Source organism: Mobula hypostoma, chromosome 6, assembly GCF_963921235.1.
Source record: "Mobula hypostoma chromosome 6, sMobHyp1.1, whole genome shotgun sequence".
NCBI lineage: Eukaryota > Metazoa > Chordata > Chondrichthyes > Myliobatiformes > Myliobatidae > Mobula > Mobula hypostoma.
The window spans coordinates 77,182,351-77,209,796 of record NC_086102.1 but is presented as its reverse complement, the minus strand read 5'-3'; the positions used below and the strand labels follow the sequence as shown (position 1 = coordinate 77,209,796).

The 27,446-nt window shown below is 41.2% G+C and overlaps 1 protein-coding gene across 1 annotated transcript in view; it reads right to left on the bottom strand.

Annotated features, from left to right (window-relative positions):
* map3k15 (mitogen-activated protein kinase kinase kinase 15) overlaps positions 1-27,446 on the bottom strand; it is a 160,181-nt gene that overhangs the window by 44,574 nt on the left and 88,161 nt on the right. Inside the window, exons 15-17 of the mRNA XM_063051041.1 lie at positions 25,458-25,585; positions 8,577-8,713; positions 7,790-7,895 (exon numbers count right to left, since the gene is read on the bottom strand). Of these exons, the coding sequence (XP_062907111.1) occupies positions 7,790-7,895; positions 8,577-8,713; positions 25,458-25,585 (371 nt within the window). The remainder of the gene's footprint in view (positions 1-7,789; positions 7,896-8,576; positions 8,714-25,457; positions 25,586-27,446) is intronic.

Below are 27,446 nucleotides of genomic sequence, written 5' to 3'. Positions count from 1 at the left end.
CAATATTTCCTGTTTTATTTTGGGCTCTACTGTGAAAAAAGCAGGATGTGAGTCCCAAATAAAAATCCTCAGTTAAAAATTATTGAAAATCCCTGGTTGTAATGCTCATTTATGTGAACTAAACATTTATGATGGGGCTAAATACCTTTTTAAATGCACTGTACAATTTACATTGATCAAAATCCATAACTGATAAGCCAATTTTGTACAAAAATTCTGTTCAGACTACAGAACAGTGTGGGTGACGAGCACAAGTAAGATAACAGGAATGGTTGAGTCGTAAGAGTGTGTGTGTTCTGGGTCCAGTTATTTTATTTTATTTTACTATTGCCGATGACAGTTACTTGGAGGTTCCACCGAGATGGCTAATCCTTGACTTTGTTATGTGGGACAAAGGAATTCAGCCCCGGTATCCGATCAGCCCTATCCCAGGCTGCTCATATGTGAGTAGGAGACTGAGTCAGAGTCTGCTGCAGGAAGGCAAATATCACCATGTGGAGTAGTCAAGGTATGCCACCTCAGTCGCTGGAATAGGAAAGCTGTAGCGTTTAACAAAAGATGAGGTTGGAGTCTTGCACGAGGTTGCCGTGTCTGGGTTGGAGTTCTACAGGAAGTCAGTGTGTCTGGGCTGGAGTCCCACAGGAGGTTGCCGTGTCTGGGTTGGAGACTTGCACGAGGTTGCCGTGTCCAGGCTAGAGTCCCACACAAGGCTGTCATGTCCAGATTGGAGTTCCGCATGAGGTTGCCGTGGTTCGGGTTGGATTCCCGCATAAGGCACAGGAAAATTCGATAAGTGTGTTTAAAAGGAATTCTGAAATGTATGTGTGCGTGAATGTGTCTGTGTGCCCATATGCCTTGATTTTGTGTGTATGTGTGTGACTGTATGTGAGTTCCCTGATTGTGTGTGTGCGTGAAAGTGCCGTGTCCTAGACCTCTAAAGGACTCCGATAGTGTGCAAGTTTCTATGTTATGGACCAGAAAATAGTAGGTATGCTGAGAAGTAATTGTATGGTGGAATGGATGAAGTAAAGCTCTGCAGATGTGTTGTTAGAGCAAAGAAAATGTGAGAAGACTGTATCGTGGCCTGTGATTATTCAATGAAGATGTGATATTTAAAAACAGTCAGGTGAATCTTGGCAAAAAGCAGAGAAAGTGAGCAAAAATTAAGGAAGGAAAAGACAGAAAGATCAGGTAAAGTTAATAGTGCCTACCTCAGTGTTTGAAAATAAACAATTAACACCAGAGTCTGATGGTGAACTAGATGCTGTAACCCTGTCTTCCCCAGGCACGGTTTCAACAAGGCCCACACCAAGCGTCACCTTTTGAGTACTTGGCGAGGCTGGCATCAGCCAGTGCCCTGCCACAGATGGAGGATCCCAATAGCACTTCGGGAGATGGGAGGTGGAGGGACAGTAGTCATGGTCATAGTCATAGTCATACTTTATTGATCCCGAGGGAAATTGGTTTTCGTTAGAGTTGCACCATAAATAATTAAATAGTAATAAAATCATAAATAATTAAATAGTAATATGTAAATTATGCCAGGAAATAAGTCCAGGACCAGCCTATTGACTCAGGGTGTCTGACCCTCCAAGGGAGGAGTTGTAAAGTTTGATGGCCACAGGCAGGAATGACTTCCTATGACGCTCCGTGTTGCATCTTGGTGGAATGAGTCTCTGGCTGAATGTACTCCTGTGCACACCCAGTACATTATGTAGTGGATGGGAGACATTGTCCAAGATGGCATGCAACTTAGACAGCATCCTCTTTTCAGACACCACCGTCAGAGAGTCCAATTCCATCCCCACAACATCACTGGCCTTACAAATGAGTTTGTTGATTCCGTTGGTGTCTGCTACCCTCAGTCAGTACAGAGGCGATGAGCAAAATGTTGATTTCAATGTACCTTGAACTCATCTAGTAAGAGCCATAAGAAAATGTTTCCTTTGCACTGTAGATCGGCATAAAATACACTATTGTACAAAAAACAAGGATGCTAATGAATACATAGAACTTGTGTGTAAATGTTTACAAAAGTACCTGGATTTAAACGTAGGGATGCCCATTTTAATTAATGTTATTGTAAGTAAATTGCAACCTAGATTAATGGAAAATATGTACGGTTGCTTGTGTGAGATGAGAAGACTTAAGTAAAATTGTGAGTATTTTACAATATTGCCAAAAGCAATTACAACATCAAAAGATTAAACTCGTTAAGTGAATGGAGACAATATTTGTAGACATTCCAGGCTGCTTCACTATGGCCTCTGGGCAATATTGTACATTGTTTTAAAGGTATTGCAAAGCTGTCCTATACAACTTGAATATTATTTTAACTTGTATTGCTTTGTTTTACATTTAACCAAATTGACCGTGACCAAATTTTGGTTAATCTTACCAGATTAACTTCTGTTTAAAATTTCACTGAAAACTTATCTCTTAACATTACCTGCTTTATACACATCTGGCTCATTTGACCCACTTGTGACTGGTAATTTTTGTTTTAAATAATGTAGTTGTTTAGGGAATACTATTCAAAATGTGAAATAAATTCTAAATGGTTTTTTTGATCGAACGAACATGGAAATGGGACAGTGAACACGGTAGGGGTAAAACACAGGGATGTCTGAGAGGGGTATGTTTTGTTTGTGGACATCCCGGCCACTAGGCTCAACAATGCCTTCAGGCAAAGGCAACTTTGATAACAGTTTCCATCTTCAGTGCTACCTGCAACGTAGACTACACAATTTAAATAATCCAGTCTCGAACTGTATTTAGTAACTTATATGATTTTAATACTGCCCTTTGTAAAATGCCACCTAATGTAATTTTTCTTTGATAGCTTTTTCTCCTAATCTGATACTGGAGAAAGCTTCAATGAAAAATCCTAGTGGAAATGCGGTGTGTGCATGTCATTTAACAGGTGAGATAGCACAGCTACCTTCTTTCCTGCTTTGCTCAACTCAGCTGAGCCCTTTTGCCCTATCAGGAGTCTGCATCCTTGTAACCAGTAAATATCATTATGCCTTCGAAGTAGCACATGACAACAGACAATTATGGAAGCTACGTGAGTTTCTCAGCTCATTGGAGCTCCGATAGAACACAGTGAAGTAAATATGAACTTTCCATGCTTTTCAGTCGTTGTTGTTGCTCCATGAGGATGGAGGGACCATAGGGTTTTCATGGCAAGATACAGAAGTAGATTGCCAGGCCTTTCTTCCGCACAGGTACTGCTGCTGCCCAGGTTGGGACCCCGGCTGGGTTTGAACTCAGGATCATCTGCCTTGAAGTCCAGTGCTGATACCACTACACCACCAGCCGGCTTTTCAATTACTTACTGTAATTGTTGTTATAAACTATGTGGCTCACACTAACGGGGAGGATGAAGTCACTGGAAGGAACAGATGAGCTGACTCCTTTGCTAAGGCAGCAACTGTAGTAGTGTGATGCATCAGAGGTCAAAAAGGCTTTATGGACTAAAGTACACTATGTGCAAGACTGTAAAGGATGATGAGTATAATTGGAAATGAGAGATTTTTGACCACAGCCAGAAAAGTAGCAGCAACTGTATGATTTGCCAAAGACATGATCCTGAAAGACACTGCTGTTATCGGCCTCTACTGGGCCCTTCTCTGGAATTCATTTCTGCATCTCCAAATGGACTTTATACAGTTATCTAAATGTATGGGTTGCAGTTATGCACTTATTTTGCCCATTATCTCCAGGGGTAAAAGATAATCCATTCAGAGAAATGATGTCATAACTGTTGACAATTTCCACTGTGAGAATTTATCCCTAGGTCTGCGATCCCAAAGAAAACCTCAGGTGATAATGGTCCTCACTTTATCAGTAAAGTTTACTAAAGTCCTGTAGTGTATGACTATCATTTCACCTGCCCTTATCACCCTCGACCTTATGGGACAGCTAAAAGATAGCGTAACAAGATCAAGCTAACGTGGCCAGAGGTGCTTCCACTGGCCCTCATTACAATACACTGTGCTGCAAACTGCATAACAGTCCTATTTCCACATGAGATAGATTTGGGACGTCCCATGCATTTGCCAGTCATCTCTCCCTTTTTAACTAAACATAGACATCCTTATTTTGAGTGAAAACATGTTGTAGTACTCACACAAGCTCTTAAAAGTTCCCATCAACAGGTCCTTGAAGCTCACCAGATACCTGGTGGCTGCAGAGTGTCAGACCTACCAGTCAGGAGATTGGGTACTGTTGAGAGCCTACTGATGAAAAGAACTATCTGGAGCTATGCTGGGAAAGTCCATTCCAAGTGTTGCTGACCTCATAAACTACTTTAAAGGTGCAAAGAAAGCTCACGTGGATACACGCCTTGCACATTAAACCAGTGGTGCCACCAGACCAGGGAACAGGTAACCAGAAGAACGTTGATGATAAGGACTAATGGACTAAATTCTTGATCTTTGCTATTTGGCAAGTTAAGTAATCATTATTCATTATAAGTTTTGGGTAATCTAGACATCTATTTTTCACTTAAATGCAGAAGTATCTCACAACATTAATACCCCTAACACTTTCCTTCACCTTAGTTATGAACACACCTTGTGTACTAACCAGTTAGGCTGTCGGCTGTGCTCTAGAGAGTATCTATACTTTCACTCTCAGAAGGCGGCTTGCCAATGTGTTGATAAAACCTGAATCGTAGTGAGTTTGATTCTGCATCTTACTTTGATAATGAAAGTGGAATTGTAAGGGAGCACAGCACTGCACTACCCATAGGAATGACTCTTGACAATGCATCTATTTATGATTATGAAGACACGTAGTCCTCTTTTATTGTCATTTAGTAATGCATGCATTAAGAAATGATACATTATTTTGAGGTATATCATCAATCTACTTACAACAATTGCATAAAACTCCTGCTCCAAGGCTATTTCTTGGGGATAGGGCCACACTATGTCATTATAACTATCTAGAGATGGAACTACACTTAGGTAAACAGTATGTGCAATGTCTGAACTAATGGTGACCCTCCGAATAATGTTAATGGCACTTACTGGGTGTGTGACCAGCAGGCTGTCAGGAGTAGATCATTGCCCTGAATCAAAGCCATAGAGCAATTATTATCTGGCCTACATGGTACCATAGATGTTCCACCTGGTCACACTCTTTCTATATCCAACTGAGTGGGGCTACAGAGGCTGAGTGTTTCTAGATTTTATATTCCTGTTCTGGGAACCTGCCAGACAAGCTAATGAAAGCATTAACATGGCCTCAGCACCGCTGCAGAAACTGGCTACCAACACAGCTTTAGCACTACATGACGAGCCAGGCCGTCAACATGATATGTTTTGACCCAAAACGTCAGCTATACTCTTTTCCATAGATGCTGCCTGGCTCGCTGAGTTCCTCTAGCATTTTGTGTGTGTTGCTCGGACTTCCAGCATCTGCAGATTTTTTCTTGTTCATCACTGACATTGCCAGCAATCCACACAGTTCCCCCACCCACCCCCACCTCCAAATCAATTAGCACTAGAAATTCTGTTGTCTAAAAGAGGTGGTACTCATTAGACAGGAGTGTTGCACATATATCCCTGATACCAACAGTCAACTGTCCCTGATGGAACTGTTACGGACTTTCAGAGACTCTGTGTTACTGAAATTCAGTAAGATTTATGATGTCCTGTACTGGACAAAGCGGATGGAGTGTGAAAGTTGCAATAAAGCAAGGATAGCTTGGGGCAGTTGTAGACAAGCGAGATCCTTCAAGTGAGATTGCCAGAGCCCCCTCTGCTCAATCAAGACAGGTGGGGGTGACTGAAACAGTGTGTATTCAAGCCAGATAGCTGAGGCCTTTCTAGTGAGACTTCTCCAGAAAGGTCTTTCTGAAACATCGCATCCCTTTACACAATAGGGGGTGCCAGAAACAGACAAGATAAGAATAACGGAAGGATGGAAAACATATCCAACAACTAACGTTTTATTGTCTGTACTAACTTCAAAATATCATCGCCTGTTTGCTCGAAGTTTCGATTGACCTTAATGCCTCTACTGTGAATGATGATTGATCTTGCAAGTAAGGAATTCAAACATATAAAATTTACAATGATTAATATCTGTAAGTGAGAGGCCAATCCTGTAGAAAAATAGCAAATTTCTGTTCCGACTTCAAGACAGTGTGGGTGACAGGGGACATGCTATTCCCCTTGTGCACAAGTAAAATAAAAGGAATGGTTGAGTCATAAGAGTGTGTGTGTTCTGGGCCCAGTTATTTTAATTGTTTTGTTCTATTAAATAAATAAAATAGTTGTCACTTGGCGTCTTTATTAACTTCCTGAACAGAACCCAAGTCTGCACAGTGCAGAAATGTTTACGCTGGACAAATGTTGAAGTGATCTATAGCTTCCCCATGTATGGGAAATGGTGAGAATTACTCATCCGCTCCTTGAACACTGGAATTTCAGAAGCAGGGGTGGCACTGCACAGAGTGCTGCTGGCTTATAGCTCCAGCAAACCAGCTTCAATGCGGACCTGTGTGGGATTTACTGTACCTCTTTTTTCTGTAGCCATCGTCTGGTTCCCTCCCACATTCAAAGTTCAAAGTAAATCTTATTCTCAAAGTACATATACATGTCACCATATATAAGCCTGAGGTTACTTTTCTTGTGGGCATATTCAACAATTCTATAGAACGGTAACTATAGCACGATCAATGAAAGATCAACCAGATTCCAGCAGACCACAGATTGTGCAAGTGCAAATATAAATAAATAGTAATAAATATTGAGAACGTGAGATGAAGAGCCCTTGAAAGTTAATTAATTGGTTGTGGGAACATTTCAATGATGGGGCAAGTGAGTGTAGTTATCCCTTTTTTATTCATGAGCCTGATGGCTAAGGGGTAGTAACCGTTCTTGAACCTGGTGGTGCACGTTCTGAGACTCTTGTACCTTCTGCCTGATGGCAGCAGCAAGAAGAGAGCATGACCTGGGTGGTGGGGATCTCTGATGAGGGATGCTGCTTTCCTATGACAGTGCTTCTTGTAGATATGCTCAATAGTTGGGAGGGCTTTACTCATGGTGTATTGGGCCAAATCCACTTCTTCTTCTAGGATTTTCTGTTCAAAGATATTGGTGTTTCTGTATCAGGCCGTGATGCAGCCAGTCAATATACTCTCCACTACACATCTACAGAAGTTTGTTACAGTTTTAGATGTTCCTGATTGAAACACAAGATTATTAAGGGATTGGACACGCTAGAGGCAGGAAACATGTTCCTGATGGGGGAGTCCAGAACCAGAGGCCACAGTTTAAGACAATTTAGAACGGAGTTGAGGAAAAACTTTTTCACACAGAGGGTTGTGGTTCTGTGGAATGCTCTGCCTCAGAGGGCAGTGGAGGCCAGTTCTCTGGGTTCTTTCAAAAGAGAGTTAGATAGAGCTCTTAAAGATAGCGGAGTGAAGGGATATGGGGAGAAGGCAGGAAAAGGGTACTGATTATGGATGATCAGCCATGATCACAGTGAATGGTGGTGCTGGCTCGAAGGGCTGAATGGCCTACTCTTGCACCTATTGTCTATTGTCTACTGTAAATCATCCCAGTGTAAAGCACAATGAGAATGGGTGGGAACATATAAGTGATGTGATTCCACTGGGATCAATTCTAATGAGCTGAATGGCATGATTCTATGCTGTAATGCAATGTGAGAAACTTCTTACAAAGTAAGAAACCAGCACATCCAGGAGGCAATAAACCCAATACCGGCTCTCTCCAGTGTCGTGACCAAACAATTTCAGTCTTTTGGTCCTTACCAGTAAACGTTTCAGTACAAGGGTTCACTTCTGCCAATCGCTTCGATGTTCCAAAGTCTGAAATCTTCACCACACCACTGTATGTGTTTACAAGAACATTATCTCCCTGTAAGTACAAAGATCTTCACAGGATTAAAAATAATTGTAAGAAAATTAGTCCAGGTAACCAATATACTAGCCAAAAGGAAATTATTTTTAGCAAAATTCTGCAGAAAACTAATAGTTGACAATATTTATTATTACGGCTATAGACATGAGGAGGAGTGTGGTTCCGTTCTGCAATGTGTCTCTACTGTTGAATCAAGCGATGGTTGTTCTGCACCTCAAACACATTTATTGGCTTTACTCCATTTCCTCTGAATCCTTAACTAAACATTTATCTGAGCCTTGAAACTTTAATTATCCCATAATACATGTGCTTGAGGCTGAGTTCCTGAATTCTCCTAAAACCAGCAACTAATTAACCTTTGTATGCAATCAATATAGATCAATTGCAGAAATGTAACTAAATATTGTATCTGCAGAGAAAGACTTTATACAGGGTAACATTCTCTTTTTAACACAGCTGGAATGGTGATGCCATTTTGAGAATACAGTACATATATTATCAGTTGCCTCTAAACTACTTCCACAGTGGCATCTGCTACACTGAAGGACAATTTTGGTAAAGCAGATTATAAAATTCCCAATAAACCATCTTTTTTCTATTTAATGTATTTTACTTGAGCATCATCTTGTCAATCTAATATAAGCTCAGACAGATCACAAGCCAATTCAAACCAGTCACCTTAATGTCTCGATGCACAATCTGGTTCTCATGAAGATAGCTTAGACCCTCCAGTATCTGTCTGGTGTAAAACACAATGGTGGATACATTATCTTTCAAGGGACCCCACTTTGATTTGAGGAGTGCAGAAAGGCTCCCTGTAAAGAAAAAAGACGTATGCTATGAACAATATTAAACTAAACACTTCAACACAGCTCATTATCTCTAATGCACAATTAAGACTGTATCCTGATTTTTTTTTACTAATTGGCATGATACATTTTATCTAGACAATCACCATCCACCTCCAAATCTGTATTTACATGGCCTTGTAACTAGAAATCAAGATCAAGCACCTTAATGCTGATAGTCATTAATTGTATCCTCATTCTTAAGGCAATGTTACATCCTGTGTGCTGTGGAAAGAAGGTGGCATTGCAGAATCTCCCTGTCAATCTGTTCTGAAATTCAGAAAATGGTGCTCCTTCTTCAGCACGTTGTGAATTCCAGTTCCATCAGAACCAGCTATAATTATGCCCCTAACAGAATACTGCAGAATGGACGTGTATATTTTTCCAGACGAGATGCTAAAAGAACTGGGTATTCAGGGAGGGAAATGGCCGACTGACAATTCCATCTTTGTCTACTCTAGTGGGTCGCAACCTGAAACATCGACTGTTCATTTCCTTCCACAGATGTTGCCTAACCAGCTGAGTTCACCTATGTCTTGTTTTTGTTGCCCCACATTCCAGCACCTGCAGTCTTGTGTCTCTATACATTGTATATTCTCATGTGTTCATCCAACCACCTTGGATTTATCCTGCGTTGATTACAGATCATCGCCTAAATTCCTTCTCTTGTTGAGCTCTAGCCTGCAGAGTGTTTCCAGCTCCTTCTGTTCTTATTTCTACTAGATACAGTGTTTAACTTTTGCTCATCCTCTTATTCTGTGGGTCAGTTTACAGATGGCCCTCCAATCAATCCAAAATCAAGCTAACAAATAGTTTACTGCCCCGGCACAAACAGCATAGAAACAGGCAAATTAACCCTTTCTAACACTCTCAACGTATCCCTCTGCTACATTCTTTTTAGTCAAGTCGTCCTTTGGTGTCTCCAACTTCAGTACCTAAGACATTCCACACAATGGCAGATTACAGTTTCTAACAAATCACTAGTTACATGATTTCTCCAGAGTTTCTCTGGGTCACAATGTTAGCTATAAGATGATATTGAACAAACTTGGATTTTATTTTCTGTGCAACCGAAGTGGCAGGGGTGCAATCAGATAAAAGTATATAAAATTATGAGAAGCATAGACAGGTCCGGAGAAGGAAATACCAAATACTTGAGGGCATAGATACAAGGTGAGAGAAGGAGATTTACAAGGAAAGGAGAGAGGGTAGCAGTGACAGGCTTCGAGTGGCTGTTAGAAACCTGGTGGAATGGCGTGGAACACAAGGCAAGTGCAATTTAACAGAGACAAGTGAAGGGTGTCCATTTTGGTAAGAAGAAAAAGTGAAGATAACATGCAAATTATAATTCTGAAAGGTCTTCAGGAACACAGCATTCTTGTGCACAGATATTTGGAGGCAGCAGGACAGACTGAAAAATAGATCGAAAGAAAACATACAAGATCACAGGTTTTATATATGCAGCCTTAGAGAATAAAAGTGTTGAGCTCCTGTGAAGCATTGGTTACAAGAAGAGTACTGCATCTGGTTATCAGATTCTGATGTAAAACATTATTTTACTCTCTGAGTGCTGCCTGAGCTGCTGAATTAATTCCTGCATTTTGTGTTTTATTAGTTCCATGTCTGGTTACTGCACTTCAGGAAAGATGCAAAGGCTTGGAGAGGGTACAGATCAACTTGCTGGAATGGTCTGAGGGACAGTGCCTACAGAAAAGAAAAGGTTTTCTCCACCGAGAAGAAAAGATTGGCAGATTGACAGATAGTTTGACAAACATGCCCAAAATCATCAAATGTCCAGACAGTGTGAAAAAGCATTTTCCAGTGGTGAAAAGGGTGAACACTAGAGGGCGCAGATTTAAAGAGTGGGTACAGGCACAATGAAAAATCTTTCTCAGACAAGGAACGCGGGCCACCGCAAGATAATGAATGGGTTCTGTTCTCACAGACGTCATATGTCAAAAAACATTAAAAACCACTCAACAGAGTAAACATACCACTGCCAATAAACGGCATCAAAAACACAGTGTGCAGTGGTTAGCACAACACTTTGTAGTGTTCAATTCCTGCTGCTGCCTTTAAGGAGTTTGGACATTCTCCCTGTGAACGCATGGGTTTCCTCAAGGTGCTCTGGTTCCTCCCACAGTCCAAAGACATACTGGTTGGTAGATGAACTGGCCCTTGTAAATTGTCCTGTGATTAGGCTCAGATTAAATCAGGGGATTGCTGGGCGCCATGGCTCGAAAGGCCGGAAGGACCTATTCAGTGCTGTATCTCAATAGATAAATAAATACAGTAAATGAGCCTGCTAGTTGGTAGGAAGAATTACCAAAAGTGGAGTAAACTAGTTCTGCGGTTTATTGGAATGAACGTATGAATGTACGTTGGATTTTTGAACTTATTTTGGTAGCTAGTCCATGCGCTGGGGTCTCCAGACCCCAAGTGTTTGGAACTTGGGGATGGCCTGAGGTTATGTTCTGGATCTCACTATCTGAATGCAGTCAAAGTGGAGCATGGTAGCAACACGGTCAGTGCAACACTTATCAGCACCAGCAGTAAGATCAGGGTTCGATCCCTGCTGCTGTCTGAAAGGAGTTTACACACTATCCTGTGGCTGCATGGGTTTCCTCCAGATGCTCCAGTTTCCTCCCACATTCCAAAGATGTATGGCTGGGATTAATGAGGTTTGACGTATTACGTTGGCACTGGAAGCATGGCAACACCAGTGGGCTTCCCAGCACTGATATGATTTGATGCAAACAATGCACTTCACCGTATGTTTCAATGTACAGTGAGAAATAAAGCAATCCGTTAAGTTAAACATAGAAAACCTATAGCACAATACAGGCTTTTCTGTCCACAAAGTTGTGCCGAGCATGTCCCTACCTTAGAAATTACTAGACTTCCCCTTAGCCCCCTATTTTTCTAAGCTCCATGTACCTATCCAAAAGTCTCTTAAAAGACCCTATCAAATCCGGCTCCATCACCGTTGCCAGCAGCCCACTCCACGCACTCACCACTTTCTGAGTAAAAAACTTACCCCTGACATCACCTCTGTACCTACTCCCCAGCACCTTAAACCAGTGCCCTCTTGTGGCAACTATTTCAGCCCTGGGAAAAAGCCTCTGACTATCCGCACGATCAATGCCTCAAGAAAGGCCGAGTTCACTCAACCTGTTTTCATATGGAATGCTCCCCAATCCAGGCAACATCTTTGTAAATCTCCTCTGCACACTTTCTACAGTTTCCACATCCTTCCTGTAGTGAGGCGACCAGAACTGAGCACAGTACTCCAAGTGGAGTCTGACCAGGGTCCTATATAGCTGCAACATTACCTCTCAGCTCCTAAATTCAATTCCATGATTAATGAAAGCCAATACACCGTACACCTTCTTAACCACAGCGTCAACCTGCGCAGCTGCTTTGAGCGTCCTATGTACCGGGACCCCAAGATCCCTCTGATCCTCCACACTGCCAAGAGTCTTACCATTAATACTATATTCTGCCATCATTTTTGACCTACCAAAATGAACCACCTGACACTTATCTGGGTTGAACTCCATCTGCTATTTCTCAGCCCAGTTTTGCATCCTATCGATGTCCCACTGTAACTTCTGACAGTCGTCCACACTATCCACAACACCTCCTACCTTTGTGTCATCAGCAAACATAGTAACCCATCCCTCCATTTCCTCATCCAGGTCATTTATAAAAATCACAAAGAGTAAGGGTCCCAGAACAGATCCCTGAGACACACCACTGGTCACTGACCTCCATGCAGAATATGACCACTCTTTCTTTCTTTCTTTTTCAATCTCTTTATTAATTTTAGAATATATAAACAAAACATAGCAATGATACAAATAATAGGAGATAAATTGTTACACTTACAAACAGTAATTGTAAAGTCCAATATTGAAATTTGACAAAGCTCCCAATCATGTAAAACTAACAACAGATAAAACAGATAAAAAAAAACTAAAAAAAAAACATGAAAAAGAAAAAAAAAAACCAAAACCAAAAAGAAAACCCCAACCCAAAAGAAAGACAAAATTAATCAACTAAACTAAAAGACTTGGGCAAATCTAAGAACTTAAAAATGAAAAAGAAGAAAACCTCAGTGCCAACGACTCCATTCCCCTCCAACAACAATACAGAGAAATAGAATAGGTTTGGAAATAAAGATATTACATTAAGTGAAAATGCTGAATGAATGGCCTCCAAGTTTTTTCAAACTTGATGAACTGCTATTTCAAACTGCTATTTTTGGACTACCAATGATAGATTTAAATAATTTAACCTCTTCATCACGAAGAATGATTGCATTTCTTACTTTAATGGCCAGAAGGTCTATTTTATTGAATTGGAAAGAGATTAATCCTCCTAAGGTATTTCATTGGTTTTCACAAACTATGCTGTGTTTGAATTTGGAGAAAATTAGAAGTGCAGTTTATGACCCACTCTTTAATCTACAACCTACTCTTTGTCTTCTGTGTGCAAGCCAGTTTTGGATCCACAAAGCAATGTCCCTTTGGATGCCATGCCTCCTTACTTTCTCAATAAGCCTTGCATGGGGTACCTTATCAAATGCCTTGCTGAAATCCATAAACACTACATCTACTGCTCTACCTTCATCAATGTGTTTAGTCACATCCTCAAAAAATTCGATCAGGCTTGTAAGGCATGACCTACCCTTGACAAAGCCATGCTGACTATTCCTAATCATATTATACCTCTCCAAATGTTCATAAAGCCTGCCTCTCAGGATCTTCTCCATCAACTTACCAACCACTAAAGTCAGACTCACTGGTGTATAATCTCCTGGGCTGTCTCTACTCCCTTTCTTGCAAAAATGAACAACATCTGCAACCCTCCAATCCTCCGGAACCTCTCCCTGATTCAAAGATCATTGCCAAAGGCTCAGCAATCTCCTGTCTTGCCTCTCACAGTAGCCTGGGGTACATCTCATCCAGTCCCGGCGACTTATTCAATTTGATGCACTCCAGAAGCTCCAGCACATCCTTTTTCTTAATATCTACATGCTCTAGCTTTTCAGTCTGCTGCAAGTCATCACTACAATCACCAAGATCCTTTTCCATAGTGAATACTGAAATATTCATTAAGTACCCCTGGCATTTCCTCTGGTTCCATACACACTTTCCCACTGTCATACATTGATAGGTCCTATTCTTTCTCGTCTTATCCTGTTGCTCTTCACATACTTGTAGAATGCCTTTGGGTTTTCCTTAATCCTGCCCGCCAAGGCCTTCTCGTGGCTCCTTCTGGCTCTCCTAGTTTCCTCCTTAAGCTGCTTCCTGTTAGCCTCATAAACTTCCAGATCTCTAACATTACCTAACTCTCTGAACCTTTTGTAAGCGTATCTTTTCTTCTTGACTAGATTTACTACAGCCTTTGTACACCATGGTTCCTGTACCCTACCATAACTTTCTTGTCTCATTGGAACGTATGTATGCAGAACTCCACACAAATATCTCCTGAACATTTGCCACATTTTTTCCGTACTTTTCCCGGAGAACATCTGTTCCCAGTTTAAGCTTCCAATTTCCTGCCTGATAGCCTCATAATTCCCCTTACTCCAATTAACTGAATTCATGCTCAAACACTGGAAGTTGCCCAGGGCACACTTCAGTGGTAGGTGGCAGAAGCAAATATGACAGCAAAATTTATAAAGTATTTAGAGATACTGTATACATGAACAGGATCAAAACGTGCAGGACTATGGGGAAAGAATTGCACCTGGTACTGACTGGATCATTTCAGCAGACAGTGGATATTGACACAGCAAATTCAAAAGGGCCCCCTACATTACTGTCATGATTCTATTCTCGTTTGTTAAAAGACCAGATCTCCCCTTTCAGCGGAATGTGAAACCTAATTTCTATCAGCACTAGATGTAATCACATCCAGATCAAAATATTGCAGGAAAGGAAATAATCAAAAGAATACATATTATTTCTACTTTAAATAATTTAAATCGAAAGGCATATGATGGTGAGGCTTCATGTGAAATATTCAGAAACATGAATCGGGTATTTAATTGGGGGACCGCTTTGTCGAGCACCTCCGCACCATCCCCCACAAGCCGGACTTCCTAGTGGCCAAACGTTTTAATTCCCATTCTGACATGTCAATCTTTGGCCTCCTCTTGTGCCAAGATGAGGCCACCCTCAGGATGGAGGAGCAACACCTTATATTCCGTTTGGGTAGCCTCCAACCTGATGGCATGAATATCGATTTCTCCTTCTGGTAAACACATTTTACCCCTCCCCCATTCCTCTATTCCCCACTCTGACCTTCCATCACTTGTCAGTTACCTATCTCTTCCACCTGGGACCCCCTCTGTTAGGGCGTATTCTGGCTTTAGGGTATATAAAAATACTACGTTCAGCAGCAACCAGTCTTCAGACCGGAATGTGGATTGCAGATTGAATTTAAAATGCAGCTCTGAACAATGGTCATCCTGGATCTGCAGACTGGGGTTGATCACCTGAGACGTCTACATGTGCATGAGTACAGCTAGAGAGACGATGGGGGATAAACATTCATTTTGAGTGTCTAGCGTGTTGGAGGAGTTTGAAAATTATATGTAATTCAAAGGATGCATTGCAACTATAGAATTGCCCTGCTGTTACCTTTGATCTTTAGCTTTTAAAAATGTCACGTAATATTGGGTCAGGCTTCCAAGAAGCCTTGGAAGTCTTCTTCTTCCAAGAGTCTCTCCAGTATGACGCCAGCTTGTTTTGTTAAATAAAGGCTTTTATAACCACCAGCTTCAGTGTCTCTCTGGTGACTTCATTCACAGTCACAACACCCTCCCTCCCTTCCCTTTTTTGTATTGTCCACTGTCCTTTCCTATCATATTCCTTCTTCTCCAGCCCTGGACCTTACCCACCCACCCAGCTTCACCTATCACCTTCTAGCTAGCATCCTTCCCTTCCCCCTATCTTTATATTCTGGCATCTTCCCCCTTCCTTCCCAGTCCTGAGGCAGGATCTCGGCCTGAAATGTCAGCTGTTTATTCAGCTCCGAAGAAGCTGCCTGACCTGCTAAATTCCTCCAGCATTTTGGGAGTGTTGCTTTGGAATTCCAGCATCTGCAGACTTCCTTGTGAATAGGACATTTATGTGGCACAAGGTAATAAGGCATTTTAATATTATTTTATAGTGAAAGACTCATAGAAAGACATTATTAATTTGATATAATGCTAATGTAGCTCTCAAATTCTATGATAGCCTGTTCTTTTTAATGGACAATACCATGGGAATTTGAAAGGCTCTATTTTGTCCTGACCAAACTGGTGGAATGCTTAGAAATGGGATCACAGGGTTCAGCACTAGGTATACGCAAATATATTTAATTCAGAGTGAATAGTGGTGAATCGGGAAATTCCCTTCATGGGAAATTGAACTAGACACTTGCTGTCAAGAACCACCAATGAGGGCCGAAGTAGATACCAGGTCCAAGGGTGCAGCTGACGCTGTTACTACTAAAACAGACGACTTGTCAAAACCCATTGTCAAGTGCTTCCATCTGCATTGCAGAAGCCACTGTACAGAGCAAACCAACGTGTTGCACTTTCCTCATAAGTTTACAACTCCAACACTTCTGATTAGAAACAGCCGCTGATTTGTTACATACATTCAACTAATACACAGTTCCTTCCTGAGTGTACTGTATTCAATTAGATATACTATAACATTTCCAAAGGGAGCGTACGTTACAAATGCACCTGTAGTATAAGGGCCACTTTTGCACCTAGTCCAACAGACGTTTTTGTCATCCTCCCCAGTTGCTTTCCACTGTTATCAGTTGCTATTCATTCTAGGCAGCAGTGGCAGAGTTAAAGTTGCTCCAGCAATCCTGACTTTGGCTGCTATCTATGTGGGGGCTTACACAAGTTCCCTAAGACCACGTGAGTTCTCCAATTTCCGCTCACATCCCAAAGACCTCACTGCTGCCAGGGAGGGAGGATTTCATTTATCAGGGGAGACTGGATGAATTTTTTTTGTTTTCCTTGGACAGCTGAGGAGGCTGAGAAAGGATATGATTAATGTAAACAGAATAAAGACGGACAAGAAGAGTGCAGATCGTGGGAAACATTTTGCTATTGACGAGGTATTCAAAACTAGAGGGCGCTGGTTTAGGGCAGGGGTTCCAGGATGGGTTCTATGGACTCCTTGCTTAATGGTATTAGTCCATGGCATAGAAAAGGTTGGAAACCTCTGGTTTAGGATAACTAAGAAATTTGCAGTGCCCTCTTCAAAAGAAGACAAAATATTATCTACGCAAACAACCGGAATTCTGCAGATGCTGGAAATTCAAGCAACACACATCAAAGTTGCTGGTGAACGCAGCAGGCCAGGCAGCATCTCTAGGAAGAGGTACAGTCGACGTTTCAGGCCGAGACCCTTCGTCAGGAAAATATTATCTATTTTAGTTCATTAGCACTTTACAATAAACATGCTTATAAAAGACAAGGGATTCCTTACTTGTTATCCACCAACGAGACTAGAACATAAAAGCATGGATGTAATGTTGAGGCTTTATGAAGCACTGGTGAGGCCTTACTTGGAGTATTGTGAGCAGTCTTGGGCTCCTTACCCAAGAAAGGATGTGATGCTACTGGAGCGGGTTCTAAGGAGGTTCACGAAAATGATTCCGGGATTGAAAGGCTTATCATCAGTGGAACATTTGATGACTCTGGGTCACTACTCACTGAAATTCAGAAAGATGCCGGGTGACAATTGAAACCTATCAAATGCTGAAACGCCTGGATAAAGTGGATGTGGGTTTCCTATGGTGGGGGAGTCTCAGACCAGAGGACACAGCCTCAGAGTAGAGGAACGTCCTTTTAGAACGGAGATGAGGAGAAATTTCTTCAGCCAGACAGTGGAGAATCTGTGGAATTTGTTGCCACAGGCAGCTGTGGAGGGCAGGTCATTGGGTATATTTAAGGCAGGAGTTGTTGGATTCTTAATTAGTCATGGCATGAACGGATACGTGGAGAAGGCAAGTCTGAGAGGGAAAATGGATCAGCCATGATGAAATGGTACAGTAGACCTGATGGGCCAAATGGCCTAATTCTGCTCCTGTATCTATGGTCTTATGGCCTAACCTCTTCTCACGTATTTACTTCATTTGTTTAATTACCTTTCTCAATTCTGCTCTGCAGCTTGGCACTGCATTTGAAACCAGCATAAACTTTGCGATAGGAACCCCTGGATATCAGATCTGCCATCACACAGGATAATGACCAAGGGCTACTATCGTTAGGCATGAAAATAACTGAGCTGGAGCCAATGTTTTGCCGGCTGCTTCTGAATAGCAATTGAGGTCTTCCAAGAAATTGAGAGAGAATTACGTACATATGTAGATATGTAACTCTAAGCTCAGTGTTTGGGGAAGGAGCCTTGTGCCATTGGTGCTCTTCCATCAAATTCTTTCAGTAGAACCATCATGGAAGCTTCATCATGCAGAATCAGAGAGCAAGTGTAACTGAGCCTCCTGGTTCCAGTTACTGAAAATAGACAATGAGTATCCTTCCATGACAGTCAGCAGAGCTCCTGCTCCTGAATCAAAAGGCAGCACGCGAACATCTAGCAACCTGTCATCAGTAATGGGAGCTATGCATTCATTGTCACATTCAGGATAACAGCTCAGCTCAGCCCTTGATGATAAACATGTGACTGACAGAACACGAGAAGCAGGAGCTGAGCTGCGTCTCTGCTCAGGGTGTGAATTCTGAACGAAGTTGACGACCCAGATTCAGATTTATTTATCACATGCATATCAAAACATACAGTGAAATGCAATCCGAGACTCTGCCTGACTTCCAACTTCTCCAAGTGATGTGATTTGTGATGGCCATTGAAATAAGCACTGATGCAAAGAGCCCCGACTAAGGTGGAAAGTGAGTGATTAGGAGCCAAGAGCGGTGACCTAACAGGAGTCCTAGAGGCCTGGCTACCTAGATTTGCATCAGGCTGGGAATGAAAATGATTACCTTGTGCTTGAGTGTTGGTTGGGTTTGGGTAGGCCTGCATGCTTGGAAGTTAGCTAACTACCTATTTCCTCCTGCCCGTAGTTCTGAGTGAAGTGGAGATGCGATCACAATCCAGGACTGTATATCAAAGCACAGTGGTGCCGATTGTAGAGATACGCCTCATGGCTCCAGGTATCCGCATTCAATCGTGACCTCTGGTTCTACTTGTGTGGAGATTGTACATTCTCCCTGTGATCGTCTGAGTTTTCCCAGAGTGCACTGGGCAGCTAAGTCATTTAACCTCTGTCAGTTGCCCTTAGTGTGCTGCGAAGAGGTAGAATCTGGGAGGAGTTTCTGGGAATGTGGGGCAGGTAGTGCTGAGGAAGCAGGAAGTCAAAAATAGGGGACAAGCTCTCCTCTACAATCACTCTGAGCACCGGTGCCCCACAAGGCTGTGTACTCAGCCCCCTGCTGTACTCACTGTACACCCATGATTGTGTAGCCAAGTTTCCATCGAACTCAATATATAAGTTTGCTGATGGCACAACAATTGTAGGCTGTATCTTGGGTAATGATGAGTTTGAGTACAGAGAGGAGATTAAGAACCTGGTGGCATGGTGCGAAGACAATAACCTATCCCTCAACGTGAGCAAGACGACGGAATTGGTTGTTGACTTCAGAAGGAGTAGCGGACCACACGACCCAATTTACATCGGTGGTGCGCAAGTGGAACAGGTCAAAAGCTTTAAGTTCCTCAGGGTCAATATCACAAATGACCTAACTTGGTCCAACCAAGCAGAGTTCACTGCCAAGAAGGCCCACCAGCACCTTTATTTCTTGAGAAAACTAAAGAAATTTGCCCTGTCCCCTAAAACCCTCACTAATTTTTATAGATTCACTGTAGAAAGCATTCTTCTAGGGTGCATCACAACCTGGTATGGAAGTTGTCCTGTCCAAAACCGAAAGAAGCTGCAGAAGATTGTGAACACGGCGCAGCACATCCCACAAACCAATCTTCAGTCCGTGAACTCACTTTACACCGCACACTGTCGGAGCAGTGCTGCCAGGATAATCAAGGACACCACCCACCCAGCCAACACACTTTTCCTTCCTCTTCCCTCCGGGAGAAGGCTCAGGAGCTTGAAGACTCATACGGCCAGATTTGGGAACAGCTTCTTTCTAACTGTGATAAGACTGCTGAACGGATCCTGACCCGGATCTGGGCCGTACCCTCCAAATACCCGGGCCTGCCTCTCGGTTTTTTTTGCACTACCTTACTTCCCATTTTTCTATTTTCTATTTATGATTTATAATTTAATTTTTAATATTTACTAATGAACTATTTTTAATATTTTTAATATTTAATATTTGTAACCCAGGGAGTGTGAGGCGCAGATTTAAATATCGCTGTGATGATTGTACGTTCTAGTACCAATTGTTTGGTGACAATAAAGTATAAAGTATAAGTACAAGTATAAGTCTGCAGAAGGACTTCGGCAGATTGGGAGAAGGGGCAAAAAAGTAGCAGATGGAATATAGTGTGAGAAGTGCACTTTGGTAGAAGGAATAAAAGGCATAGACTACTTACAAACCAGAGGAAGAAAAACAGAAATCAGAGGTACAAAGTGACTTGTGAGTCCTCGTGCAGGATTTCCCTGAAGATTAACTTACAGGTTGAATTAGAGGTATAGAAGGTAAATGCAATGTTAGCATTTGTTTCCAGAGGAGTAGGAATATGGATGCAGTGCTGAGCATTTATAAGGCATTGGTGTTACCACACTTAGAGTACTGTGCGCTTTTGGCTCCCAATCACTTATTTTCCACTTTTGCTGGGGATCTATGCAACGGTGCTCATCTAAGGAGCCATCACAAATCACATCACTTGGAGAAGTTAAAAGGTTATGCTAGCATTGGAGATGGTCCAGACGAAGTTCACGAGAATGATCCCAGGAATGACACGGTTAATGTCTGAGGAGCGTTTGATGGCTCTGGGCTTTGCTTAGTGGAGTTTAGAAGGATGAAGGGGGTGCCACAGTAGCATAGCGGTTAGCATGACATGATTCTCCCTGTGACCATTGGGTTTCCTCTGGGTGCTCCAGTTTCCTCCCACAGTCCAAAAGACGTATCAGTTAATAGATTAATTGGTGATTGTAAATTGTCCTCTGCTTAGACGAGGGTTAAATAGGTGGATTGCTTGGCAGTGCAGCTCGTTGGGCCAGATGGTCTGTTCCACACTCTACTCTAAAAAATAAATTTATAAAGTTATCATTGAAACCTATGGAATATTAAAAGGCCTGCATAGAGTAGATGTGAAGAAGATGTTTCCAATAGTGGAGGAGCATTTGACCAGAGGTCACAGCCTCAGAATAGAAGGACGTCCCTTTAGAACAAAGATGAGAAAGAATTTCTTGAGCTAGAATAGGATGGTGAACCTGTGGAATTCATTGCCATAAAAGGTTGTGGAGGCCATATTATTGGGTATATTTAAAGTAGAGATTGATAGGTTCTTAATTGGTAAAGGTGTCAAAAGTTACAGGGAGAAGGCAAGAGGATGGGGTTGAGAGGAATAATAAATCAGCCAGGATAGAATGGCAGAGCAGATTTGATGGGCCAAGTGTCCTAATTCTGCTCCTATGTCTTATGGTCGTATGGTTAACATCCCAGCTCTGAGGCCCTAATCAGTCAGTTCCAATGGGCAGGACTACCGAAAGAGATACTTTGCTCTGAACTCTGTTACACAAAGAGATTACCAGGTGGATAGAAGAGATATTGCAAGGATGTTTTCTAAGCACCCTTGACATTCCCATTGAACTCATGATCTATGACCACTCAAGACTGAGAAGGAGCATTTGAGAAGAGCACAGGGTCCCTGGAGTCCATTCACCAGGACTGTACGGAGCACCAGCACACAAGGCAGAGGACGCACCATTTCTGAAACTAACCATCCACCCACCCAACCTATTACGCATCTCCAGTCCCACTGTGCTGGAGTCTGCAGGTCCCCCAGAGGCTTCCTCAGCCACCTTCAAACCCACAGACCTGGAGTGAAAGCAAGTCAGTCTACATCAACGATAATTACAACGAGAGCACTGAGCGCTTCAAGTTCCCAGGAGTGAACATCACGAATAGACTGTCCTGGTCCGACCATGTTGATGTCACTTCCACGAAAGCTCTTCAACACTTCTACTTCTTCAGGAAGCTAAAGAAATGTTACGTGTCACCCTCAATTCTTAACACCTTCTGTTGATGCACCATAGAAAGTATTTTATCTAGAAGTATGGTCTGGTATGGGAGGGATCGAAGTAAGCTGCAGACAGTTGTAAACATATTCATATCCATCATGGACACTAGCCTCTGTTGTATCTAGGACATCTTCAAGGATGCCTAAAAAAGGTGGCGTCCATCACTAAGGACCCCCATCACCCAGGACATGCCTTGTTCCCATTGCTACCATCAGGAAGGAGGAACAGAAGGCACACACTCAACAATTCAGGAACAGCTTCTTACCTTCAGCCATCCAATTTCTGAATGGACATTGAACCCGTGAACACTACCTCACTCCTTTTTTTCTTTCTATTCTTGCACTACTTATTTAATTTAACTATTTAATATATTATCAGTATATACTTACTGCCATTCACCTTTTTTCTATTATTATTTATTACATTGTACTGCTGCCACAAAGACTACAAATTTCACAACATAAGCCGGTGATATTAAACCTGATTCTGATATAACAACTTGTATGACAAGTGCTTTGCTTGTGGCCACAGATAACTGTGAACACAGCTAAGCACATCAGTGAGACCGAGCTACCCTACAGTCTATCTACACTTTCCACTGTCCAAATAAAAGGAGACAGCTTCACCCAAGATCCCAACCACTCCAGACCGTTCTCTCTTTTCTCCTTCTCCCAAGAGGTGGAAGATACAAGAGCCTGAAGGCACATTCTACCAGTCTCAAGAGTAGTTTTTTTTCCCACTGTTACATTACTCTTGAAGTGACCTCTTGTATGATACAATGGTCAATGGCCTTACAATATACTTTATTGTGTCCTTTGTTGTTTACTGTACTGCACTTTCTCTGTAGCTTTTTCGCCTTATTCTGCATTGCTATTATTTGTTCCACCTTAATGCACTGTGTAATGATTTGATCTGTAAGAACAAAATGAAAGACAAGATTTTCACTGTGCCTTGGCATATGTGACAATAATAAATCAATCTTGAGGGATGACGTTCAATACATGCTGCCCTTCTCTAATACCTCGGTAGGCCACTTCAAAGTACTGATGAAGCTGAAATCACAGAAAATCCAGAAGATTTCCTCCTTTGAAGGACATTTAGAAGCAATCCAGAAAGATCTCTGATGGTGAGTTTCATTTCCGATTTGACACTAAATTCCTTATCTGAGATTTGAACTTTGTTTCCATCTCACTATCCAGGCCCCTGAATACTAGTCCAGTAGTAATTATCAACTTGAAACATTAACGAGAGCAATCAAACGACAAGCTGAAGGGGATAAATGAATAAAGTCTATTATCAGTAATCCAAAAATTGCAGTAATAGGATGAGGTTTTAAATCAATACATAAACTACTGAAATAATATCAAAAATGTCTTTCAAATATTTTTCCAAAAGAGGGCAAGACCAGAACATATGCGTCAAAGAAGCTACCTCAGAATTACATCTGTCACAGACAGGATCTATATGACCATAAAAACAAGCTAGCTTATCCTTGGACATATGGGCCCTATGAACCACCTTTAATTGTATCAAAGCGTGTCTAGCACACATTGAAGAAGTGTTAACTAGTTGAAGAATTTTCTCCCATTTCTCTGTGGGTAAAGATATCTGAAGTTCTTTTTCCCATTCATTCTTAATTTTATCAGACATACCTAAACGTATTTTCATAATTAAATCATAAACAATTGCTATTAAACTCTTCTGATAGGGGTTCAAACCTAAAAAATGTTCTATAATTTCTGTTTGATCTGATATCGGAAAAGTAGGTAAAATAACCTTCAAAAAGTTTCTAATCTGAAAGTATCTGAAGTATCTGAAAAAATGTGATCTAGGCAAATTATATTTACTAGACAACTGTTCAAAGGACATGAGACAATGATCCATGAATAAATCATGAAAACATATTATTCCCTTCGTTTTCCATAAAAGAAAAGCTTGATCAGTTCTGGATGGTTGGAAGAAAAAATTGGATATAATAAGATATAAATTGGATATAGTAATTTATTTAAATGGAAAAATTCTAATCCCCCTACTACATTTCAATGGTTTTCCCAAACTATAACATGTTTAAATTTGAAAAAAATTTGGAGTGGTAACACTGATCCTTCAGTTAAATTTGAAGAAACTTGGAGGCCAGTTATTCAACATTTTCATATGATGCAAGTTGACCTTTTCCGAATCCTTTTTAATAACTTTTTGTTTGTGTGTAGAGGAGCGGAGTTAATGACAAATAATGATTTTAACCGATGAAATATGGCAGCCCAGTTTCTGTTTTGTTTTGTTTTTTTTAGTGTAGGGGGTAAAAACTTTTTTTTGTATCTTTTTCATGTTCAGTTATTAAGAGATTGGGAGGTTTAAATTAAGTATGTTACTCGGAGTCTGTGTCTGTATACTTCATTCGTTATTAATGTAATCCCGATCTCTTTGTATCATTACCATTGTTATGTTTATCAAATTGAAACTCAATAAAAAAGACTGAAAAAGAAAGAAACATTAACAAGAGAAAATCTGCAGATATTCGAAGTGCAAACACACACAAAATGCTGGAGGAACTCAGCAGGCCAGGCAACATCTATGGAAAAGAGTACAGTCAACGTTTCTGGCCCAGTCCCTTCAGCAGGACTGGTGAAGGGTCTTGGCCCGAAATGTTGACTGTACTCTTGAAACATTAACTCTCTCTCTTTCTGCAGATGCTTTCTGACCTGCTGAATGTTTTTAGCATTTTGGTTTATATTTTCAGTGCTTACAGATGTTTTTTAGATTTTCATGCTGCCATACCTTTCCTTTCTTGTTTCTGGCCTGAATCCAATCTAAGGCAGTTAAAGGAGAATCCAACAAGCTAACACCCCTAAACCTTTAAGGATCAGGTAAGGAAGCAACTTTAAGCACTGTGTATTCCAGCTAGATAATCAGCCAGATGAATTGATCCAGCCTTCGCAATTTCCTCTTGATGGTCATTCTCATTTTAGAAGAGTGAAAGGCAGCAATTACTTCTTCAATAAACCCAATTTAAATACAATCACTGACACACCTCTTCAGAGGATGAGGGGCAAATGTCCAAATATATCCAAGATGAACTCAGAAGTCAATGTGATTGGTCCAATTTCTGTTGCCACTTCTCCTTATGGCAAAAGTAACTGCTGTCCAACAGCACAACTCTCATCAGCATGATTGCTAACTTCTGCCCTATAATTGAATGCTGCTGGCTCTGTAGGGTTAGTCCTAGAAATCTCTTCACATTTGTATTCCTGCCTCTTGATATTAAGGTGGACCTTTGGTATTTGTGAAATAGTCTCTGGTGAAATTTGTGCTTGGATATCCAAGTCACTCAACTCCAAGTCCTCTCACATTTGTGCCTTATGGATCTAAAAATCAGGTTTGCCTTGGTAAAATAAAACTTTTATTGGCTGCTGGAGACCTGCTAGGAAAAGTACTCACTAAGAACGCATATATGATTTGATTCACTTACCCCCTGGTACTTGTTCCATAAAGATCTTGATATAGCCATTTTCTGAAACTGAACCAAGGTACTGGACAATATTTCGGTGCTTAAGATACTTGTGCAAAGCTATCTCTTCATGAAGAGACTGGGAGTATCTAGGAATAAAAACAAAGAGAACCACTGTAGACAAATTTCCAGTGAGCGTTACTCATTCATTAACATTTACAATTGTTAGAGGGAACTGAATTGTCCAGGTGAGGGGATCACTACTGGGGAATTTTCTCCACCCAATATATGTGCCAAGCACCTTTAGATACATTCAATACAAAAATAACTTATTTACTTGTGAAGATCTTCTGAAACGTAAGGGATATTTTTAAAATTCAGTGGAAATTAGTTTAGTTTATGTGTTGCTTTTGCTAAAAACTAGTAAGCACACTGGAATTCATTGTTATTCACTTTATTTGGGCTTTTTCCATGGGGGGTGCAAGTTGTGGTTTGGCAGATGGAACTGGCTGTCATATGGCACCTTCCACTTAGAGACAACCCTCACTTATAGTCATTGAGGCAACTGAAATACAACCGGGCAGAATTCACAATTCACCACCCAAAAATGTGAGAAACAGTAGAATTCAGTTTCATGGATGTTAAGTAAATAAATAAACAGAATTTCTTAATGTTTTGAGTTATATTTCCCGACATACGCAGCTCCACATTACAGAAATTTGTGATACAGACTCTCTTCTAGGAACATAACCTGCTCTAATGTGGAAATTGTCTTTATTGACATCAGATCAGAATGCTTATAGCCAATCAATCCATCTAGTAACAATCAGGGAATTTCTGAAGCAGAGTTCATATTGATAACCACTGTTCTCTCTTACTCATTCTGAAGTTGCTTTAAATCCCACTTCCGCCTGTGCATTGGTACCCTCATCTTGAATGTGAGGAAATCAGCCCCTACAGGTTCCCATCAATTTCCTAGAAACCTATGATGGACAGAACCATCGGAGTGGGATGGTTTTCTCAGGTATAAATGACCTAGATCATTACTAATGGCACATACAAATTTCCTGGACCTCTCAGCACCCCTTTGGCAAGAATGCGGTTTTTATTAAGTTCTTGTCCTGACAATAAGACCCTGGTCAAAAGGCTATCAAACTGAAGTCCCACATCAAAAACTTTGAAACAATCACTGGGATGTAGACCCCATTGCAAAGGAATGCTGTCCTGCCAAAGGTGCTGTCTTCCAGATAGAAATATTACACTGCTGCCCTATCTGCTCTCTTGGGTGAACAACGAAAGTTCTGTGGCCCTATGCAAAGAGCAGAAGAACCCGCTTATAGATCTATCCCTGAACCAATTTAGTAATGTGAACCAGATTTACCAGGTGCAGTATTGATTGTCAATCCTTGTTGTACACAAAATAGCACGTTACAATTTAATTGTCACAACAACAACTGTTTTTTGTATTGGATTGGCTATAAACATCCTAAGGTGCCTTAGGATTATGAAAGACATTATATGACTATTACTGGGCACTGGAATGTCTCCAGCACCTCTCTACAATCGATGGTGCTTAATTAGGACTGTTTTGATCAGTACTGATTTGCAAACTGAAACAAAGCTACACTTGATCTGACAGCAGAGAGATTTCCAATTACCACATATGCCACTTTTGCAGATTTATTCAGCTAACGAATAGATAATTGGCCTTCCAATGTATTAGCCATGGCAGAACATATTACATTAAATAGAATCAAATTCTTGAAAGACATATGATGTTTGTATCTATTCAATAAACTCTGGTGCCTTGGCAATGACAGTTGCAGTTTTTGATTTGCAGCATCAACCACATAAATGTTATCCAGAAAATACAATCAATTTCACATCAATGAGGTGTAGCATCAGTGAATATCGAATTCCATAGGATAACTGAATAGTGGAGGCCACCATTCAACCCATCTAGTCAGGACAAAATTGATCCATTTTAACAAGTGAAGGCATTTTCATAAC